The following is a 21,623-nucleotide window of genomic DNA, read 5'->3' as shown; positions in this document are numbered from 1 at the left end:
GATTTCACAAGTTTCAAAATCTCCCCTCCCCCCACCGCATCCCAAAAACCAGTCCAGCTCGTCCCTGCCTCCCTAACCTGTTCTTCCTCCCACCTATCCCCTCCTCCCACCTCAAGCCGCACCTCCATCTCCTACCGACCAACCTCATCCCGCCCCCTTGACCTGTCCGTCCTCCCTGGACTGACCTATCCCCTTCCTAACTCCCTACCTACACTCACCTTTCCTGGCTCCATCCCCGCCTCTTCGACCTGTTTGTTTCCTCTCCACCTATCCTCTCCTCTATCCCTCTTCTATCCGCCTCCCACTCTCTCCCTATTTATTTCACAACCCCCTTCCCCTCCCCCTTTTCTGATGAAGGGTCTAGGCCCGAAACGTCAGCCTCTCTGCTCCTATGATGCTGCTTGGCCTGCTGTGTTCATCCAGCCCTGCACCTTGTTGTCTCTAACATTTTAAAGTGTTTTGCCAAAGAAGCACATGTGAATTGATTAACAACCTTTTTACGCGACAAATCGCTAGGATTAGCAATGTGCCTCTTTGAAATTTGGTGGAAGAAGGTTCAATTGAGACATTCTTGAGGGGCATTGGATGATGATTTAAATAAAAACAGTATGTAGGGTTATGGGAAAAAGGCAGGAAATTTCCACCAATTAAAATGCTCCGAGAGCTGGTGCAGACAGGATGGGCTGAATAGTCTCCTCCTGCACTGTCACAATTCTGAGATTCTATGAAATTTTATTTTCTTACCACAACTGGCTGTCTGATATCCATACAAGTCATTGTTTCTCCACTTAAGCTGCAGAAGAATCATCCTGGATGCAGTGTGTGTTGGATGTGAAGTGCAAGCACTGCCTTCCTAGAGTACAACATATATTCAAATCCCAAAGCCTTGGATACAGTTTGAAACATGCAACCCATCAGCATCATTCATTGCTGAGCTTTTTAATAGAAAAAGTACTTGTCTTCATAGTGTTGTAGTTTGCAAAAGTATCAAAGTCCTGCTGTACATTTACTACCCACTGGTTAGTGGGGAAGATGAGAGACTAGTGAGGAAAGCATTGGAATCATTGAATCAGGAGCTGAAAAAGATCTGGAATCCAAGTTTTGCTGACATTTGGGCTGGGCTGGGTATTGTCATAGCAGCCCTTGGTGATGTAGAGACCGTAGGGTTAGAAGCACAAGTTCATTAGGAATACCAAGGTTGTGAGTGGTTATCAGCTGGAGATAGTGTCTGGGAAGTGGGAATCAGGAATCCGATCAATAAGCAGGGCAGGCACAAGTTGAAGACTCCGGCTCCTACTTTCCCAATGTTCAACTGTTGGATATCGCTGCTTATCTCAAGACTGGATCAGAGAGATGGTGGAAAGATAGGGCTGGATGTGTTTGTGCAAAATGACCCCATGTGGCCAAGAGGCAGCATGCAGCTGAGGAAGAGGAGACACTCCAGGATCAACCCTGGTCAAACTAGCAGCTCAACCTAATAAGAAATGCTTGATGTCCTATTAATACATGGCTGAGATAGAGTTAGTGGAGTGGCAAAGTTTGGTTCCCTGTCCTGGTGTTTCTTAATGGCAATTATTACAAATAATTTAGAAAATTGCTGCATGCTGATTTGATCATTTACAGAATTGGAGTCTCCAGGATATTAACTATGGATTGCTTTTATCTCAATTCACTGTTTACAGAATTGTATTTTGATTGTCAGGTTACTTCTGGTGTGACTTCAGTTGAGTCTTTTGAAGGTTTTGCAGTAACAGAAATTTCCTTGGTTGAGTTTGTTCGCCTACTAACTATTCCCTTATTCCATTCACATGTTCATAGCTGTAGACTAGAACAGAATAAAGCCTGTCTGCAATAGAAATCAAATGAATGGGTAGTGATGTGCGGTTGTCAAGTTCTGAGGAAGGTGGGCTGGTTAATGCTTGGCCTGAGGAAATCTCTAATCTGGAGGAGACGGTGAGACGCTTGCTCCAAATGCTTGTGATGCGGAGGCTTTGACTTTGAGTGGGATTACTCTCACTTCAGAGTTTGATTTTTAAAAACCTATCCCAAACAGCTGAAAATTGTGAAGCTGGACTGTGAAGCCTACCTGCTGCAGTCATCTCTTTTTACTTCACTTGTTCGGCCTCCCTTGACCTAAATATGGTATTAATGGATTCATCATTGGAGAATTTTGAGGTTTTTATGTAAACCCAACAGTAGAGGAATTGAATAGCTGTGGTACTGAGTTGTATGGGCTAGAAGAAAAGCAGGATAACATTGTCTAAAGGGGTACTGATCCAATCTGCTTTTTACTTGAAAGTTCATTATTTAGAATTATTTTGCTAATTTGATTTTCTTAATTAGTTGAAGTATGTACATTTTTCTTTATTTTTCCCCACTTACACTTTTTGATTTGAACTTAACAGAGTAGACTGTTGGCCTTCAGATCAGTAGGTTAGAAAGAGGTGAGAAATCAGCAAGAATTTCCTGCTGCCCCATTGCTACAGTGATTGTGCTGGAAGGAGTGTCCAGGTGAGAACAGCAATGAGCTCAATTTGGATGCATTCCTGAATTGATTAGCCTTATGAGATGAGCAACCACAAAATGATAGAATTTTACATTGTGGTTGAACGTGGAAAAAGTTCAGTTTGAAGCAGGGGTGTTACACTTGATAAAGGGAAAACATGGAACACAAGTTGACTGAGCTTGATTGGGAGGTACATTAAAAGGTATGACTGTATTTAGGCATTAGGCAGCCTTTTATTACATTATTACATGACTTGCAGCAACTATGTTGTTTCAGGGTGCTCAAACTGTTAAGGTCAACCACCCTGCCTGACAAAGGAAGTTGAGGGTTATGTATGGTTAGAAGAAAAGGCAGCAGGATAAATACTTGGAGCGGGTTCTGTCAGAGCGAACCTGGGGGTGAAGCAGCCTCTTTGGGGAAAGCAACAGCAGTAGGCAGATCAGCAGCATCACAACTGGCTCTGTTGTGCAGCAGGGAGGGTCAAAGTGGTAGAAATAGTCAGTCAGTGGCACACATTTTTGTTTTAAAATTCATTCATGGGATGAGGGTGTCTCTGGCTAGACCAGCATTTATTGCTCAGAGGGCATTTAAGAGTTAACCATTTGCTGTGGCTCTGGGGTCCCATGTAGGCTAGATTAGGTAAGGATGGCAGATTTCTTCCCTACAGGACATTAGTGAACCAGCTGGGTTTTTCCTGACAATTGACAATGGATTCACGGTCGTCATTAGAGTCTTAATTCCAGATTTTTATTGAATTCAAATTCCACCATCTGCCGTGGCAGGATTTGAACCTGGGTCCCCAGGACATGACCTGGTTCTCTGGATTGAGAGTCCAGTGATAACACCACTAGGCCATCACCTCTCCTTCAGATAGGTGTTTCTTTGGCTGCAAGTGAGATTCCAGGATGGTGTATTGCCTCCTTGGTGCCAGGATCAAGGATGTCTCTGAATGGGCACAGGATATCCTGAAGGGGGAGAGTGTGCAGCCAGAAGCATGGTCCATATCAGTAATAACTACATGGGCAGAAAGAGAGATGAGGTCCTACAAAGGGAGTTCAGGGAGTTGGACAGGAAGTTTAAAAGCAGGATCTCCAAGGGTTGTAATGTTGTGATTACTCCCTGTGCCATGTGACAGTGAGGCGAAGAGTAGGAAGATAGTACTGTTATGTGACTAAAGAGCTCATGTAGGAGGGAGAATGTGAATCCTTGGGATGTCTTCCATGGCAGGTGGACCCTGTACAGGAAGGACAGGTTGCCCCTAAACTGGAGGACACCAGTATCCTGGCTGGAAGGTTTGCTTAGTGCCACTTGGGAGAGGGCTTAAATGTGTATGGCAGAGTGGTGAGAACCAGAGGAATAAGTCAGCAAGTAAAATAACTGAGGAGGGGTCAAAGACTAAGGCCCTAAGAACATACAGGGAGCGGTTACTGAATACAGCTGGACTGGCATTGTGAGGTGTGTATGTTTTCAAGCAACAAGTATGACAGGTAAGACCAGATGAACTTAGAGCTTGGATTAGTGCATGTGGCTATAATGTTGTAGCTAGTAGAGAGACAAGACTGGCAGCTTAATGTTTCTGGATTTAGATGTTTCAGGTGAGATAGCAATGTGAAAGAGGTGGGAGGGCGTTGTGTAACTGATAAGGGAGAATATCACAGCTGTACTGAGGGGGGACATCTTGCGCTCATCCAGCGAGGCATTATAGGTAGAGCTCAGGAACAGGAAGGTACAATTACTTCAATGAGATTGTACTACCGGCCTCCCAATAGCCAGTGGGAGATACAGGAACAGATATGTGGATAGATTATGGAAAAATGTAAGAACAACAGGATTGTTGTGGTGAGTGATTTTTAACTTGTATTCACTGGGACTCACTTAGTGCCAGGGGTTTGGGTGGGGGGAATTTGTTACATATGTCCAGGATGGTCTTGTGAAACAATATGCAAATGCTCCATGTAGGGAAGGAGCCACATTAGACCCTGGTATTAGGGAATGAGACCGACCAGGTGATCGACGTTTCAGTGGGGGAGCATTTCAGGAGCAGTGACCATAATTCTCTAAGTTTTGAGTTACTTCTGGGTAAGGATGAGAGTTGTCCTAAGGTGAAAGTATTAAATTGTAGAGAGACTAATTACCACAATATCAGGCAGGAACAGGGGAATGCAGATTGGGGTGGATGTTTGAGGGTAAATCAACATCTAGCGTGGGGGAATCTTTTAAAGGCCAGTTGATCAGAGTTCAGGACCTGCATGTTCCTGTGAAAATGAAGGACAAGGATGGCAATATTCAGGAACCTTGGATGATAAGAGAAACTGTCAAAAAGAAAAAGGAGACATGTGTAAGGTTTAGGAAAAGGAAGAATATAAAGAAAGCAGAAAGAACTCAAGGAATTCAGGGTTAAAAGGGGCCATGAAATCCTTGGCAAACAGGATTATGGAAAATCCCAAGGCATGTTATAGATGTATACAGAGCAAGAAGGGAGTGGGGAAAGAGTAGGTCCACTTAAGGACAAAGGAGGGAATTTATGCATGGAGCCGGAGGAAATGGGCAACGTCCTTAACGAATACTTCGGACTGGTATTCACACAGGAGAAGGACGTTGCTGACGGTGAATCTCAGGAGGTGTACGTTGATATTCTAGGTCATGTCAATGTGTAAAAGGAGCAATTGTTGGGTATTTTGAAAAGAGTGTTAAAGTAGACAAGCCCCCAGGCAAGTGAGGAAATTGCTGGGCCTTGTAAGAAATCTTTGTATCCTCTTTATTCACAGGAGAGGTCCCAGAGGACTGGAGTATAGCCAGCATTGTACCTTTTTTGTTTAAGAAGGGCATAAGGAATAATACAGAAAAGTACAGGCCGGTGATCCTTACGTCAGTGGTAGGGAAATTTTCAGCGAATATTCTTGGGGATAGGATTTACTCTCTCTTGGACAAATATGGACCATTGTAGTGATACACTGCATGGCTTTGTGCAGGGAAGGTTGTGACTCTCAAAGTTGATCAAGTTTTTTGAGGAAGTGACAAAGATGATTGAGGGTTGGGCGATAGATGGATAAATATATCTTTGCAAGGCCTTTGCCAAGGTCACTCATGGCAAGCTGATGCATAAGGTGAAGTCACATGGAATCTGTGGTGAACTGGTAAGATGGATACAGAACTGGCTTAGTCAGTGAAGACAGAATAGCAGTGGAAGATCTGTAGCCAGTGGTGTTTGGTAGTGATCAGTACTGGGACCCCTGTGATTTGTCATGTATATGAATGATTTGGAGGAAAATATAAGTGGCCTGATTAGTAAGTTTGCAAATGATGCAAATATTGGGAGAGCTGCAGGTAGTGAGGAGGATTGTCAGAGGACATAGCTGGATGTAGATAAGCTGGAAACTTGGGTATAGAAATGGCAGATGGCATTTAATCCAGACAAATGCAAGGTGATGCATTTGGGAAGATCTAATCCAGGAGGAAAATGTGCAGTAAATGGCAGAGCCCTTTGTACCTCAACAAGTAGAGGGATCTAGACGTACAGGCCCACTGTTTATTGAAAGTGGCAACGCAAGTGGATAAGGTGGTCAAGAAGGCATATAGCACGCTTTCCTTCATCGATCAAGGTGCTGAGTATAAATATGGACAAGTCATGTTGCAGCTGTATAGAACTTTAGTTAGGCCACATTTGGAATATTGTGTACAGCTCTAGTTGCCAGGATGTGGAGACTTAGCAGAGGGTACAGAAATGGTTTACCAACATGTTGCCTGGTTTTGAGGGTATTAGCTATGAGGAGAGATTGGACAAACTTGGTTTGTTCTGACTTGAACATCGAAGGCTAAGGGATGACCGAAATAGAAATTTACAAAATTTGAGAGGAAGGGATGGAATGGCTAGTCTGAGTCTTTTTCCCAGGGTAGAACTGTCAACTACTAAGAGACATAGGTTTAAGGTATCAAGGGGTAAATTTGAAGGAGATGTGAGAGGCAAGCTTTTTTTTTTGCACAGAGAGTGGTTAGTGCTTGGAATGCACTGTCAGAGGAGCTGGGAGAGGCAGATATAATAGCAACGTTTAAGAGGCATCTTGACAGATGTATGAAGAGGCAGGGAATACTGGGATGGAGGCAAAGGGTTTTTAGTTTAGAAAGGCATCTTGTGTTGGTGCAGTCATGGTGGCATAAGGGGCATGTTCCTGTGCTGTACTGTTCTTTGTCCTTATCACTTCATGTCTGTTATGACTGAGGATGATGCAAGAAATCTCTAGAATTTAGGATCTAAATAAGTAGGGAGCAAGAGGAAGAAAATTATCAGTAAGAAGATTGTACTGCAGAAATTAATAGACCTGCAAGTTGATAAATTCCTGGGACCTGATCATCTACATCCCAGAGTGTTGAGTTGGCTGTAGACATAGTTGATGCATTGTTAATCATCTTCCAAAATTGTAAAGATTTTGGAATGATTTCTGCAAATTGGAAGTTGTGTAAATGTCACCTCACTGGTTGAGAAAGCAGCAGGAGATAAGACCAGGAAAAGCCTTTGATATCAGGAATAGGGAAAATGATAGATTTGATCATAAAGGATGTGATAATTGGTTCCTTGGATACAAACAAACATGATAAAGGGGATATGATGGATGTAGCCTATTTGGATTTTTCAGAGGGCTTTGATAAAGTTCCCAATAGGAGATTAGTTAGTAACATTAAAACACATGGTTGGAGGTAGAGTACTGTCGTGGATTGAGGATTGACTAACAGTCCGAAAACAGAAGGAATAAATGATTCATTCTCCCTGTGACCAATGGGGTACCACAAGGAGCAGTACGCAGCCCCCAGCTGTTCACAATATTCGTCAACGATCTGGATGTGGGTCTGAACATCCTATTTCCAACTTTGTAGATGATATAAAGCTAAGTAAGAAATGTGTGTTGAGGAAGATGTGAAACATTAAGAGGGTTTGGACAGGCTTGGGAACTGGTCATGAGCATGGCAAATGGAATACAATGTGGGAAGATGTGAGGCTATCCACTTTGGTTAAAAAAACGCGCACGCAGAGTATTTGCTAAATGGTGAGAGGTTGGAACATATAGGGTGTACTTGTCAGTAAGTCACTGAAAGCTAAGATGCAGGTGCGAAAAGCAATTTGAAGGGATGGTGTAATGTTAGCCTTGATTGTAAGAGGATTTGAGTCCAGGAATATTGAATTGCTTCAGTTGTTTAGGGGCTTGGTTAGGCTGCACTTGGTGCAGTTATGGTCTCCTTATGTCAGGATAGATACCATTGCTGTAGAGTATATGACAAAGGTTCTTGACTTGGTCCAGGGCTGGTGGGACTGTCCTGTGAAGACAGATTGAGCAAACTGTGCCTGTATTCCCTAGAAGTGGGAAGAATGAGAGCTATCGTAATTAAAACTTAGACAATACTTAAGGGGAAGATGGGATGGATCCAGGCAAGGTGTTTCCCTTATGTGGGGAGTCTATAAATTAAGGAGCATTGTATTAAAAACAAAAGGTGATGCCATTTAGGCCTGAGATGAGAATTTCTTTTTAGTTGGATGCTGTTGAATGTCTGGAATTCTCTAGCCCAGAGGCCTGTGCAAGCTTAGAATTTTGTGTGTTTAAAGTAGGGCTTGAAACATTTTCGATTATCGCTGGAGTAAAGGGTTATGGGGATGGAGTTGGTAAAAGATATTGAAGTATTCAATCAGGCTGTATGGCCTATTCCTTTTCCCATGGTCATGTGTTCCTTGGCTGGCCTCACATATGGAGATCTTTGCCAGGTTCAGGTTCCTTGCCTAGGTACTCATACACCAGAAATGAGAGGGAGAAATTAAGCCATCACAGATTAATGTTAATGTTCAAGATATTTTTCTTTATCATGCCTACTTGTTTTTAATTTTTTGTGATTCATGATTTGGAACACGAAAAAAATTGCAATTCAAATCAAGTGGTAAGTAAGGTGTCAGTGTCTCTTTCATCAACATAATTTGCATAGAGATCTCACTAATTAGAGTAGGTGGCTGGTTTTGCAAGATTTGTGTGCTCAGTGAGGAATAAGTAGATTTTAATTTTGAACAGTGGTTTCCCAACTAGAGTATTGTTTCACCTTTCTGCACTTTTGGACTGGGATGTGTTGCCAACTGCATGATGTGCCTGTTAATTTGAGAGAAGGTGTTGATTAGCTGGAAAGATGTTTACAATGGTTTCAACTGCATGTCAACCAACTGGCTCCATTGGACTCTGAGCTAGAAATACTGATGCTCTGAAGTAAACTGCATTTGTGTTTGGGGCTAGAGAGATCTGTAATCTATTCTTCCCCTTTTTAAAGTTAGCTGCCAGTTCTGCTGATTATAATACAGCCTGTGAAAGCTCTACTTAGAAGGGTAGGAACTGCAGGTGATGGGAGGGTGACCTGTTTTCTGTGTCCTTTGCTGTTACCTAAGAATATTCAGGTTTAAAAGGTGCAGTGGAGAACTGGATCTTTTAAGACAAAAGTTGTATTTTAACTTGTAAAGTTTCTCCTTAATACAATTGAAAACATCCATAAACATTACAAGCTACAGTTTTCAATACTGTGAACCAGTCATAGTGAAAGAGACTAGTCCATTTCCAACAAGGCCAAGTAATTTTCCCCATCAAGCCAATTTGCTGTATGGTTCTTTCTAGATTACGTCTGCTCTATCGTGTGCAGCACCACTTCCTGTTGATCCCCACGTTAATGAACAGCTACATCATGTCTGCCCCTGTGGGACAACTAAAAAACATCAACACTGCTGTGGGATTCTGTTCATTTTGAAGGGACAGTTCCTCACACTACCACCTGAGCCAAAGTTGCCTATTTCTTTTTAAATCTGACTCCAGGATATTACCAGGTCTCTCTCTCTCTCTCTCTCTCTCTCTCCCTCTCCCAGACCTCTCTCCCCCCCCCCCCCCCGCCCCTTCAATACTCTCCTCATTTTCAATAGTGTGGCTTTTCACGAACCCTCGCTATCAATGCTAAAGATGGAGCTGTACGCCATCTGTGTGAGCAGCACCAGCTGAATATGATGATCTGTTGTTTACCGCAGATCAAGTCTCGTATGTTCATGGCATTAACCTCAAAATTCATGGATTTCCCACTGAGCTGTAAAATTCTTTCAAGCTACTCCCATGAGCCCTGCTCTTTCTCCAGAGCTCTGCAGAATGTTCCACCTTCAAATACTAATCCTGTTCCTTTACAAAGAGGAAAAGATGAGTAGCTGCCCAATTACGGTTGATACCTGCTAAGTGGGACTTTGTGCTGGTGCCTGAATTCCTTTGTATCTCTGCCTGTCCCTGTTTGGTCCCCTGCTTTTTGTCTAATAAACATGCTCAATGCATTAATACACTTTGTTAATGATGTAAACTGACAGCCAGTGCATTACACTGATCCCTGACCCCTAGCTGTTTTTTTTTTAAAAGCAGAGAAGATTCTAATTGTGAGACATGTTATTAACCAGTCCCATTGCTGACCGTATTTCTGGAGGAGGCCAGTTCGGAATAGTGAGCACTAGCCTTGTGCAGGAGCTATCATATTGAGTGAAGTCAGAAGAGCCTGTTTTATCAGAGAAATGATGGAGATGCATCTAGTGCTACTTCCAAGACCCGAAGAGAGTCTGGAGTGTCAGCAGTAAACACCTTGGCGCCAGTGCCTTGTTATTGGACCAGAGTGATTTGAGATTGAGTGATGTGAGAGACAAACACTTGCCCTGAGAATTGTTTTCTGTGCACATCCATTTCAGGGAGCAAGAGTAAATGGGATATTAGAGGCAGGCTGCTAATGTAGTTGACTTGCTGGAGTGCACTCATCCAGCTCCTTCTACTCCACTATGCCTGGCCCTTTCAGTGGCTGTTTGCCAGGTTCCTAAGGATTATTGTAAAATGGAAACTGCAGCATAGAACTGAGAAAGGCTGAGAGCTGAGGTGGAAACTCTGCAGAAGTCATTTGGTACCTGGAGATTGTACAGTATTGAGACTGACGTGTGAGCATTACGTTGTGAGTAAAGTCACAGAATTATCTCACCGTGTATGTGCATGGATCTGAAACTAAGGCATGAATTTTAAATGTAAAATTTACTAAATTGCATATTGACCAAATCCAATGAAAACTTTATTCAGACTGAAATGATGTGATGTGGAATCCTATCTGTGGCTCTGTCAGTGACTTAACCAGCGATTTGTCAAGCATACCTGAGTGCAAATAGTTCATATTGGCTGTGTTCATGTCCCTTGCAGTTGGGTTGTTGAGGGATAATGTTTCTGATGACCAGGAGCTGTATATACCCTGCCTTTTTCATTTGTGTGGGATGGGAGGTTTTTATTTGAAGAGTTGGGGTTGTTCAAAGTCTTGATTGTTCAGATTTCCTGTTCTTTAAATTAGGTTGAATTTAAATGTGCTCATCTCTGAGACACGGGGTCATTTCTTCCCCTCGCACCAGATCCCTGCTTTTAGAAAGCAGCCAGCACCACCCCTCCAAAAGAAACTTGCAGCAGTGCAAGTGCTGATCTGCCTAAAGTCATCAGTCCTGCTTACTCATTATGTCTCACCTATGTATTTGCCTCTTCAATTGCTCAAAAGAGTGTTGGATTTTAAATTTTAATGAGTTCTGCACATTATGACTATGGAAAAGGACACATTAGGTGATTTTCTGTTGCCTTGTTTATGTGTGCTTCAAAAGAACCCAAGTTCTTTTTCTGAGGCATCCTGAGCGTGGAATCAGCCATTGTCCCACAAGAATCTAGCTCTTCTGTCATCACAGCTGAAAACTTATCGACTGCTATTGGCCTTGGCTTATAAAACTGAGTTTGGGACTTTTTACCTGGACCTGGTAAGACTCTTGAAGGGGTAGAGATAAGCACCCTGAGGTCTCAAGGACAGAATTGTGGTGATCACCTGTGGTCAAATGGCCTGAATTCTTAATGTATACACTGGCAAATACTTAACCAACTTATCGAAGAGCATATCCTATGTATTAATTTTTCTAAGATTCAATTTTTCTGCTTCCAAATGGTCAGAGGGTTTCCTTACACAGAACTCAACCCACAAAATCACAGGCTGTCAGAAGAAGATTAATGTGTAGGTGGAAATAGAAGTAGAAAATAGATTGTATCTTATTAAATTTGCTCAGGTGTTGCAGAGTTAAATTTTAGTCATCCTCATTTTTAAAATTAGGCATGATTAGCACTTTATTATTCGGTGTGAATTGAATCTAGACAACGCATCTAACTTAAATTTCACTGTTTCTACTACATACTGCTGACCACTTCTGAAATTTTTTTCTTCCCCCAGCACCTGCTCGTTTTCCCATTTTTTTTTTTCCCCCTCCCCCCCCCCCCCCACCTGAATTTATGAAAATTTATGTCTAATGTTTCATCTCTGCATGTACATCACAGAACAGTTTGTCAGATTATGCTACTGCTGTGAAAGAGCGGGGACAGAGTGAAAGGCTGCTGATCGTTAAATTGTAGACTGCTTTGAAGATGCCATCTATGAGCATTGACCTAATTGATTCTGTAAAACCTGGCAATCTTTGGAGGTTTTTGAGCACTATTCTGACGTGTTTCATCCCTCCATATTGGCATATATAGTGCACATCCTTTATGTTACAGCAGATGTTGTGTGAACAGTTTACATCTTAAAACGTGAAAAAGTTTATGGATAATTATAATCTGTTGCCATGACAGTGCTTGATTGGTCTTTGTTCACAAACATTTGTCCAAAATGCAGCTACGAGCCAGCTCCAGAGTGTTAACTGTGAAAACTCTAACCTGTGCTTTCCCTGTTAAAGTGTTTGAAGGTGGAAGCAGGTGCAAGGTTTGGAATAAGAGGGCAGAAAATTTGGTGACGAAGGGAGCACCCAGAAAAGTATTTTTAAAAATGGCATTTTTTCAAAAGCACTGCCAGCACACTACTTCCTATCTCATTAGCATCTTTCATAACAGGTCTACTTTTCAACGTAGTTGCTGTTTTTCCTTGCCCCTTCCGACCTTAAAAATTCCTGAATATAAGTGGATGAACTCAAGAAATTGAGTTTGCTTATTCAGATTAATGCTCCCTGATTGTACTGTTGTAATTTATTCTAAGTCTTGGGGACCAATGTGTCATAGCTGTGATCTATATATCTCTGTTCTCGAGATGTGATCACGCTTTGAAGACTATTTTAGACATTTGCGTTTGGCTCCTCCCTGACTGCTTTGAATGTACGCACCATGTGGGGAGCAGATGCTGGCTTAAAGTCAGGCATCACTCAGCTGAATTTAGCGGGGCCAGCAGTTGGCAATTTCACTCTGATCAATATCACTGCTGATGGATGTGCACAGAGCACCCTGCAAATCCTCCCAGTAACTGACACTGGCAATGCACGTGTGAACAGAGTTGGGTTCCAGTGTGATACTGCATGTGGTCAAAAAGCTTTGCAACCCTTGCTTGTTGGCCTCTGTTAAATGCTAGTGACAGATCAAGGTTGCATAGAGCCACAACCGGCTGCAGTCACCATGCAAGAGTACTACGGGATATAGCCTGAGAGTTAGGGCCAGACTGTTCAGTAGAGCTGGTAGGAAGAACTACAACAAACAAAGGGTGGTAAATAAGACTCATAGAGTCATACAGCACAGAAACAGACCCTCCAGCCACAATCCAGTGTGATTTTAAGGTACAATAAGGATAAAAAGAAATTTCTTAAATAGGAGTCCATCTTCTGTTCAAATTGGGGTTTCAGTTAGGGCTTCAGGGCTTCTGTAAGGTCTCTGCAAGGTGTTCCTCGGATCTGCTCCGGGAACAGCAGTGACATTGCCGTCGTTGCCATCTCACCAATACCACCAGGAAGTCCCCACTCCGGGCCAGGCTGTTAGTGAGGCAGGATACTAATTCTAAGACATTAATTTGCAGACAGTAATTTGAATTTGAGATCTTGTAAATAGTGCTGTTTTGCAGATGTTCCAAATACATGATTTTTGTTTCCAAGAGCCGATTTCTGTATAAATCAGATTCCATTTTTAAAAAATTTGACACCCATCTGTAGCAAAACTACTTTTATTTTCAATATACTTGCTCGATGGCTTCGTGATGTAGCATTAATGCCAGAATGCATCACCTGCTGAATGCCAAGAAATTGAAATTATTTCCTGGAAATTAATTGCATCTTAGAATTAGTCCAATTTTGTCTCCACCCCATCTGCCAAGTCTTTCTCTGAATTTATAATCCTTTTCTGGCATTGTGCAATGTTACTTGGACCAAGACAAGCGAGCAATCACATTTTTGAGTCAGAAGCGATCAGGTGCCAATAGTTAAATAACTTGAATTTGTCCAGTAGCCTATTTACGTTTGAAATTCTTCACTATAAGAAAATTACGGAAGGCAAAGTAAACCGGGGTCAAGCCAGTTGCTCCTCCAATAAATCCCTATCTACAGCTTTCAATTTACCTCTGAACCAAACAATTATAGATCAACAGCTTGCATTTATGTAGTGCCTTCAATGGGCGTGGACATTATTACTTGACGACGTGGAGAAGTGTATCAGGATCATTTGCTGTCCTGCTGGAGGAGGTTACAGCAATAGGGGAGAGCAAGGGCAGGATTACAAATGAAGGATAGCTGTATCTATATTGAGGCATTGCCAGGTGGGGAGCCTGTGTAAGCCCAAACTACTTAGGGAGACTGGCATTAGGAGGTGGACAGCAGAGTTTTGGCTGAGCTGAAATTTACATAGCACATCTTATCAAAGCAGTTTTCTGTTTGACAGTAACAATGGAGGTCAGAGAAAGCTGGTGATTTTCTGACAGTCATGATGGGCTGAATGGCCCCATATTTACTGTACATATTATTCTTTGGTTATCCACCTGCTCCCACCTTCTGTCTCCCTGTGGTTAAGTCTCTACTGCTGTCTGGCCTGAATTGGGCTCAGTGACCAGATTGTGATATAGGGCTGATTATTATCAAACAGTCTGTTGTTTGGAACTGAATTATTAAACGTAAAAGTTTTTTTGTGGAAGTTGAGGTATTCCCTTATGCATAGACCAACCACTTCCTTAAATGTCACAATAAATTCAGAACTAAATTACAGTTAATTGCACAATTTTTTTATTAATAGTTGAGACATGGAACAGCAAATATTCTGAAAATTTTATGTTAAAGAAAAGTAGGTACAATAACTCTTTAAATTATTCATGACTAATAAAATCAGGGTCAAGTGTTAGAGTATTTTAAGGTGAGGACTATGAGTGGCTATTGCTTGAAATATGAATGAAGATATGATGTTAACACTTAAACATTTAGCAAACAAAATAGGTAAGATTGCTCCCAACCCTGATCTCTGTTCAAATTACATCAAGATTGAAGCACCAAGTAGAGTTGCAGTCTTTCCCTTTACTGCGGGGAGAGAGAGAGTGAGAAGGAAGCCTAGGAGAGTGTACTCAAGCGGCAGTGGGACTGGACTGGGAATGTAAAGGGGGAATAAAAGATGACAAAGGTGCCATTATTCGATTTGAAATGTTAAACCGAGTCTCCATCTGCTCTTGGGTGAATGTAAAGGATCCTATCTCGAGGAAAATGCAGGTATGTGGCCAATCCTTAATCCTTAATCCTTAATCCAAATCACAAGCAAGTAATCGATGTGCTCTTGTGATGCAATGGTAGTGGCCCTATCTCTAAGCTAGGAGACCAAGGTTCAAGACCTATCTGCTCAAGAGGTGTGTAATAACATCTCTGAACAGGTTGATTAAGGAAATATCCAGAAAAAATGTAATTTTGTAGGAGCTTGCTATGTAGTTTGGCTGCTGCTTTACAATGTGGCTGCATTTCACAAAGACTTCATTTACTGACTGTGAAGAGAGCTTTGGAATGTCCTGTTGTATGAAGTTGCCTTAGAAATGCAAACCTTTCTCTCAATGGTATGTTGAGAGAAGGGGAGAGATTGATGGAAATGCTGCTGTGCACAGCTGGGCAGATGGGTGTCTGTCGTGATCTATAAGGAGGGGGAAGACAGCAGGATCTGTGGTAATGTCAAGAAGGGGGGAAGAGAGATCCCAGCTATCCAGGAGGTCGCTTGTCTCAGTTACAAAGTGATTGCAGTTCCCATTGAGTGAGCTCTAGTCTTCCACTGAGAAAAGCAAATTGCCTAACCATGGGCTCTGATGCAATGGGGAGGCTGCAAGTGGTGAAAGTGTTCACTTGAAGGTGCTGCTGTTGTCAAGAGCGTAAGCAATAGAAGCACAAGTTTGGTTGTATTGAATGTTGGGGGGCACAATTGGGAAATTTGAAGAGGATGCAGGAACTGGCCATGTAGTGGATAGTGTAGAGGATAGCTGTAAGCTCAAATGATATCGATGGGTTGGGGAAGTGAAAGAAGCAGGTGGAGTTCAACAGAGTAAAATATGAGCTAATGCACTTGAGGGGAGTCAAACTGTAAAAATAATATACAATAACTGGGAATATACTGAGGGGGTAGATCATGCGGTGTAACTGCACAGGCCCCTAGAGGTAGCAGTACAGGTAAATAAGGTTATAATGAAGGCATATGGAATGCTCTCCTTCATTGGTACAGATATTGAATACCAAAGTATGAATGTAAATGATGAAACTGTGTAAGGCACTGGAGAGGCCACAACTGGAGTAGCGTGTGCTGTTCTGGTCACCACATTACAGGAAGTAGGATGGAATTGCTGTGGAGAATTTTTTTACTACAAAATGTTGCCAGGGCTGGAGAACTGTAGAAACGACGACAGGTTGGAGAGATTGGGGCTGTTTTTCTTGGAACAGAGAAGGCTGAAGGGTGACATGATTGAGGTATACAGAATTGTGACGGGCATAGATAGAATAGACAGGAGGGACCTGTTTCCTTTGGTAGAGAGTTCAAAAGCCAGGGGTCATTGATTCAGTCAAAATGCCAGAGGATGAGAGGGGATGTAGGAAAAACCATCTTTACACAGAGGGTGGTGTCTGGAATTTGCTGCCTGAGTTGCTGGTGGAGGCAGAGACCCTAAACTGTTTTAAAAAGTACCTGGATCTGGAGCTTAAGTACTGTAAGTTGCAGGACTGTGGGCCGTGTGCAGGAAGGTGGGATTAGAAAGGGCATCTGGGTGTCTTTGGGTCAGCATGGACACAATGGGCCAAATGGCTCCCTTCTGTGCTGTATGGTTTCTGTGGTCCTAAGTAGCAGCAGCCATTTTTGCTTGGTGATCATCAGGCTGATTGCTCATCCTTCATGGATATACCTCTGGGTCAGCTTGCAATCTGTTTTTGGTGTAAAAGCCATTTCTCTTTTGGTTGCACCTCTCACTCTGTGGTTGTAGGACCTGACTGAAGATATAACAGCTTCACACTGCCAGCTTCCAGACTGGAGAAGGATCGTGACTGATTTTTAAACCCAAGTATTCAGTAACAAAGTAACCTGAAGTTATAGGGGGAAATATCAGACTACTGGCATGAGGTTACCTATAACTCATTACGACTCAGATCTGCAAGTTATTTTATTGCTGTTTAATCATGGTTTATTCAGAAGGTAGATCTGTTTGGCATTACCTTTTCCTTAGAATGTCACCCGTTGAAATTAAATGATCTGTGTTTCTGTCACCACAGCAGTACTGAACAAATGGGGTACTTTCCACACGCTCCCTTGCTCATAATTCTATAACTCCTTGGACTTCTCCGGCCCTTCCACATGCGACTCTTCCCCTCCCACCTTGTTGTCAACTCCACGTCTTGTTTTTTTTCCCCCCAAGTTATTTTGCCAGTTACACCCTGACTGACAAAGTTGCATGCCACACGAAGTCATTTTGGACTTGCTTTTGATGTAGTGAGAGTACTGGTGTGATTCACGCAAATGCATGCGCTAGTGAGACCTCCATTCAAGCCAGTTGTGTTCACAGTTACAGTTAAGTTGTAATCAGCAATTGTTTGTGAAAAAGTGTTTTGCCTCTGCACCCTGCAACATCTTAATTTAGCAACACCCATAAACGAAAATTCAGTGAGGTGGTGGACAAATCTGAATATTCCAGCTTATTATGTGGTCAAAATGGGCAATCTATTTTTAAGTTACCTTCAGTTTCCTTGTTGCTAAGTTAGTGTTACAGGGTGCAATACTGTTTTGTTGCTTTATGCATCAGTGTGAATTTTTAAAATATAAATTGGGTATGCTTTGCTTTTTTTTCTTGCTGTGCTAATCTGCATACCTGATGCAATCCTGCAATTTTTAACACCTGCTTTTAGTAATCTCTAGAAGGTATTACAGAACTGTTGTCTTATTTTAATTCTGTACGTTTTAATACCTGCTTTGGTTAATAGCCTTAAAGTATTAAGAGTGTTATGTAGCAGCGTGTCATGTGCTGTTAGCTGATATTCTGTTCCCTATCTCGCTGCAGGTGAAGGTAATGACTGATATGGATCTGTTAGCTGTGGCATGTGAGCAGTTCCTGGGGAAGAGTGTACAGGAGACCAAAAGTGTGGTGTTACAAACCCTCGAAGGACACCTCCGAGCTATCCTGGGTAATTGGTGGACACGAGTTTGTTTAAATTCTTGGTGCAAGCCTGCTCCTCGCTACCACCACCTTAAAAATAAAGCAGTTTGTCCATGTGATAAGTAATGCAGCCAATATTGTCTATAGCTTGTGCGTTGGTGTTAACGCGATTAGTGAGCATTGGCTGGTGTGTTATCATTTACAGAGACTGTTCCCTCTTCCTGAAAGAGTACTCATTCAAGAATAAGGCTGCATGTATGCTCCTTCTTACAGTCAGGCCTTACTCCCTTCCCAGCCGGTTTTTAAAAGATTCCATCCTTCACAAAAGTGCGATTTGCTCAACATCGAGCACGTGCTGCCCTGTGTTTGAGCACATCTTCCCACTACTCCAGTCCTAGCTTCAGTTGTGGGGGTGTAGGTGAGTGAGTTGTACTAGCAGCCCTATTCCAGGAGCATTGAAAGCAGGAGCCATATTTCATACACTTGGGTGTATGTGGATCTTAAAGTTGATCTAATTTCACATTATATCTCTAATTTAAATCTTTACTTTTTGTCAGTTGTGGTTCAGTTGCTAGCACTCTCACCTCTGCATATCGAGGTTCTGAGTTCAAGTTCCCCTGCAGGCCTCGAACATGGAAATTGAGGCTTGGTCTGGTGCAGTACTGAGGGTGTGCTGTCTTTCAGGTGAGATCACAAACGAGGCTGCCATTTACCTGCTTGTATGAATGTAAAAGATCCCATGATGTATTTTTCAAAGAAGAACAGGGGACTTTCCCCAGTTTCCTGGCCAAAATTTATCTCTGTCAATACCGCAGAATGTAATCTGCTCATTATCTCACACTGTGGGATTTTGCAGTCTGTAAATTGGCTGACATATTTCCTACATTGCAATCTTGGTTACACAAGGGTCTGAGATATCCAGTGACCATGTGAAATTATATTAAGTAAGTTTAATACAATGGTTGGTATTGCAGCTAAATCTGAGAGTAAAGAGTCACTTTGCCACATTTTGGGAAAGATGTGCTTTCTTGTCCACACTTGTCTCCTTCACTCGATATTGCAGTGAATTTAACTTCCAGCTTTGACTTACCCATAACTGGGGGGAGTTGGTTTGCTGAATTGGCTGATGGCTGGTTTGCGATGTAAGGTGACCCCAACAGCATGGGTTCATGCCCCCTACTGACTGAGGTCACCACGAAGGTCCCATGTTCTGAACCTTGCCTGAGGTCTGGTGACCCTCTGGTTAAACCACCAGTTGTCTGTCTGTAATGAGAAAGCAACACTATGGTTCTCTGGCACTATAAGAGACTTAACCTTTACGCATCACAGAGTTTGTTTCTATGTAACTGCTCACTTCAAGGAAACTTAGCTAATAGGTGCAGGAATGGGCTATTCAGTCCTTTTGAGCCTGCACCTCCATTCAATATGATCATGGCTGCTATTAGCCCCAGCTAAAAGACCCTACCTTCATCTACCAAGAGGTTAGTAATCCTTGGCAAAATGTCACTGCCTGCAGGGTTGTAGTGGAAAATTTCCTGAAATAACTGTGCAGAGTTCTATCAACACTGCACAAATGATTTGCATACTATAAACATGGACCTTATGGGATCAGATTTCCCATGTCAATAAACTTAAGAAAAACTCCCTGTCATAAGCAGTGAAAGAATGACCACTGGCTTTTGAATTTAATTTTAAATTCAAAGGATCATATGTGCAACAGATATCAACAATAAAGCATCTCAACCACTAAATCCTCACTTTAAAATATGCTTCCACGTCATGCAGAATTTAAAGTATTAACTTTGACAGCATGTTTCTGATTTTTCTGATTATTTCTTCCACTGTTCTAAAAGTGTTTTTCACAACCTCAGTCCATTCCAAGACACTTTAAAACCAATGAAGACTTTTGAACTGGTTGTAATACACAAATTGCAGCAGCCAGTTTTCTTGTAGCAAAATCCCACAGACAATCTGTTTTCATGATGTTGGATGAGGGACAAATATTGGCTAAAAGACACTAGGGAGAACTTGCTGTTCTTCAAACTAGAATCATGTTTTTGATGTGTCTGGGCATGGCCTCAGTAATGCCTCAACTGAGAGAGAAGACCCCCATCAATATGGCACTCATTTAACATGGCAGTAAATGTGCCTGCCTGAAATTTGTCCTCCAAGTTCAGAATGGAATTGAACCCACAACCTTCTGGATTTGAGAAAGTTTGCTACCTTCTAAGCCACAACTGTGAAATTACTTTGTCTTACTTTCCCTTTGTCCTTTATTCAAATTCCAAATCATACGAACTTTGTTTCTGTTGAGTCCTCATTTTTCATGCGTTTACACATTAACCAATCGCTTGACTGGGTTAAACTTTGAATCTACCCTCCCCATGACTCAGCATTCCAGAAACCATGTCCGAGCTAATTTAGTTGACAGTCTTGGTTATTGGAGCAAATTAGAAAGCACATCATAATTGAAAGAATATTTAATTCGTGTCCTGTTAAAGTAGGATAAGGTCACAACTTTATCTTAACCCCAGTCCTGAATAATATGTCAAATTGGTGCAGATGATGCAGATGGATTTTTATGGTTATTCTGAGGGGAGAGATGGAGTGATGGATGTCATGTCTGTCTCACTATAACAAGTCTGAAGCTGGATGTTTGCCTGTAGCTGGGAACCTGGAGGGCTCTGTGACTTGGTGCTCTGCTCTGGTTACTCCTAGGGTTGCTGAGAATTGCAGAGACTTCTGCTTGATGCCTCATCGCATGGTACAACCTGCAATAACTGAGCAGGACTTGCTTCAATCCTGCATTCCCCATATTCCTAACCTAGATCCAAGTCCCACTCCAGGACTGGCATAAACCTCAAAGCGGATAGTCAGTGCAGTGTAGTACATTCACTCTACCCTTGACCCGTTGAAATGTTGTACAAAGTGTATAACAGTTTTTTTTAACTTAGTCGTGGCTTTACTTCTGTTGTGGTGGCACTTAGTATTTTAACCATTTTTTTGATGATTCTTAAACCCCTCACCAAGATGCAGACTGAAGTGTAGTTTCCTATTTTTTATCTCTGCCTTCAGGTGAATTGTTTGCAAATTTTCAGATGTGTTAGTGTATTAACCTGACTTGCTTCCCCCCCCACCCCGTTCCACAGGGACACTGACTGTTGAAGCCATTTATCAGGACCGGGACCAGTTTGCCCAGCTAGTGCGTGAAGTGGCTGCTCCTGACGTTGGCCGCATGGGAATCGAGATCCTCAGCTTCACTATCAAGGTGAAAAATAACGCAACACACCTCAAACACAGATTCATCTGTGGCCACTTTCTGTTTCACCTGCTATTTGCTTTTCATGAAGGTAAAATTCTCCCTTTAGCTGGATCCAATTCCTGCAAAGAGTTGAAAGAGATGAGGGCTCTTGTGATGCAGTGGACATGTCCCTCCTTCTGAACCAGGAGGCCTAGGTTCAAGTCCTACCTGCTCCAGAGCTGTGCAGTAACATCTCTGAACAGGTTGTTAAGAAAATGGTGACAGAAAGACATTTGGAATAAAGATGTACTTCATTCCCGGTGTGTCAGAGGATTTGGGTTTGGTTGGGGTCTAGGGAAACAAAATATAGCCATTCAGCCCCTCAAACCCATTGTGCCACTGAGTTAGATTGTAGCTGTATCTTGAGTTCAT

General features: G+C 42.3%; 1 protein-coding gene across 2 annotated transcripts in view; it reads left to right on the top strand.

The window, feature by feature from the left end:
- Nucleotides 1-21,407, top strand: part of LOC125486155 (flotillin-2-like) — a 33,577-nt gene extending 12,170 nt beyond the window's left edge. For both annotated transcript variants that reach the window (XM_048612602.1, XM_048612603.1), the window contains exons 3-4: nucleotides 17,855-17,978; nucleotides 21,100-21,407. In XM_048612602.1, the coding sequence (XP_048468559.1) occupies nucleotides 17,855-17,978; nucleotides 21,100-21,392 (417 nt within the window). In that variant the 3' untranslated portion in view covers nucleotides 21,393-21,407. The remainder of the gene's footprint in view (nucleotides 1-17,854; nucleotides 17,979-21,099) is intronic.
- The last annotated feature ends 216 nt before the right edge of the window (nucleotides 21,408-21,623 follow it).

The sequence above is a fragment of the Rhincodon typus genome, chromosome 26, assembly GCF_021869965.1.
Source record: "Rhincodon typus isolate 14 chromosome 26, sRhiTyp1.1, whole genome shotgun sequence".
Lineage (NCBI taxonomy): Eukaryota > Metazoa > Chordata > Chondrichthyes > Orectolobiformes > Rhincodontidae > Rhincodon > Rhincodon typus.
Note: the sequence above shows the minus strand (reverse complement) of the source record. Positions and strands in the feature narration are given on the sequence as shown.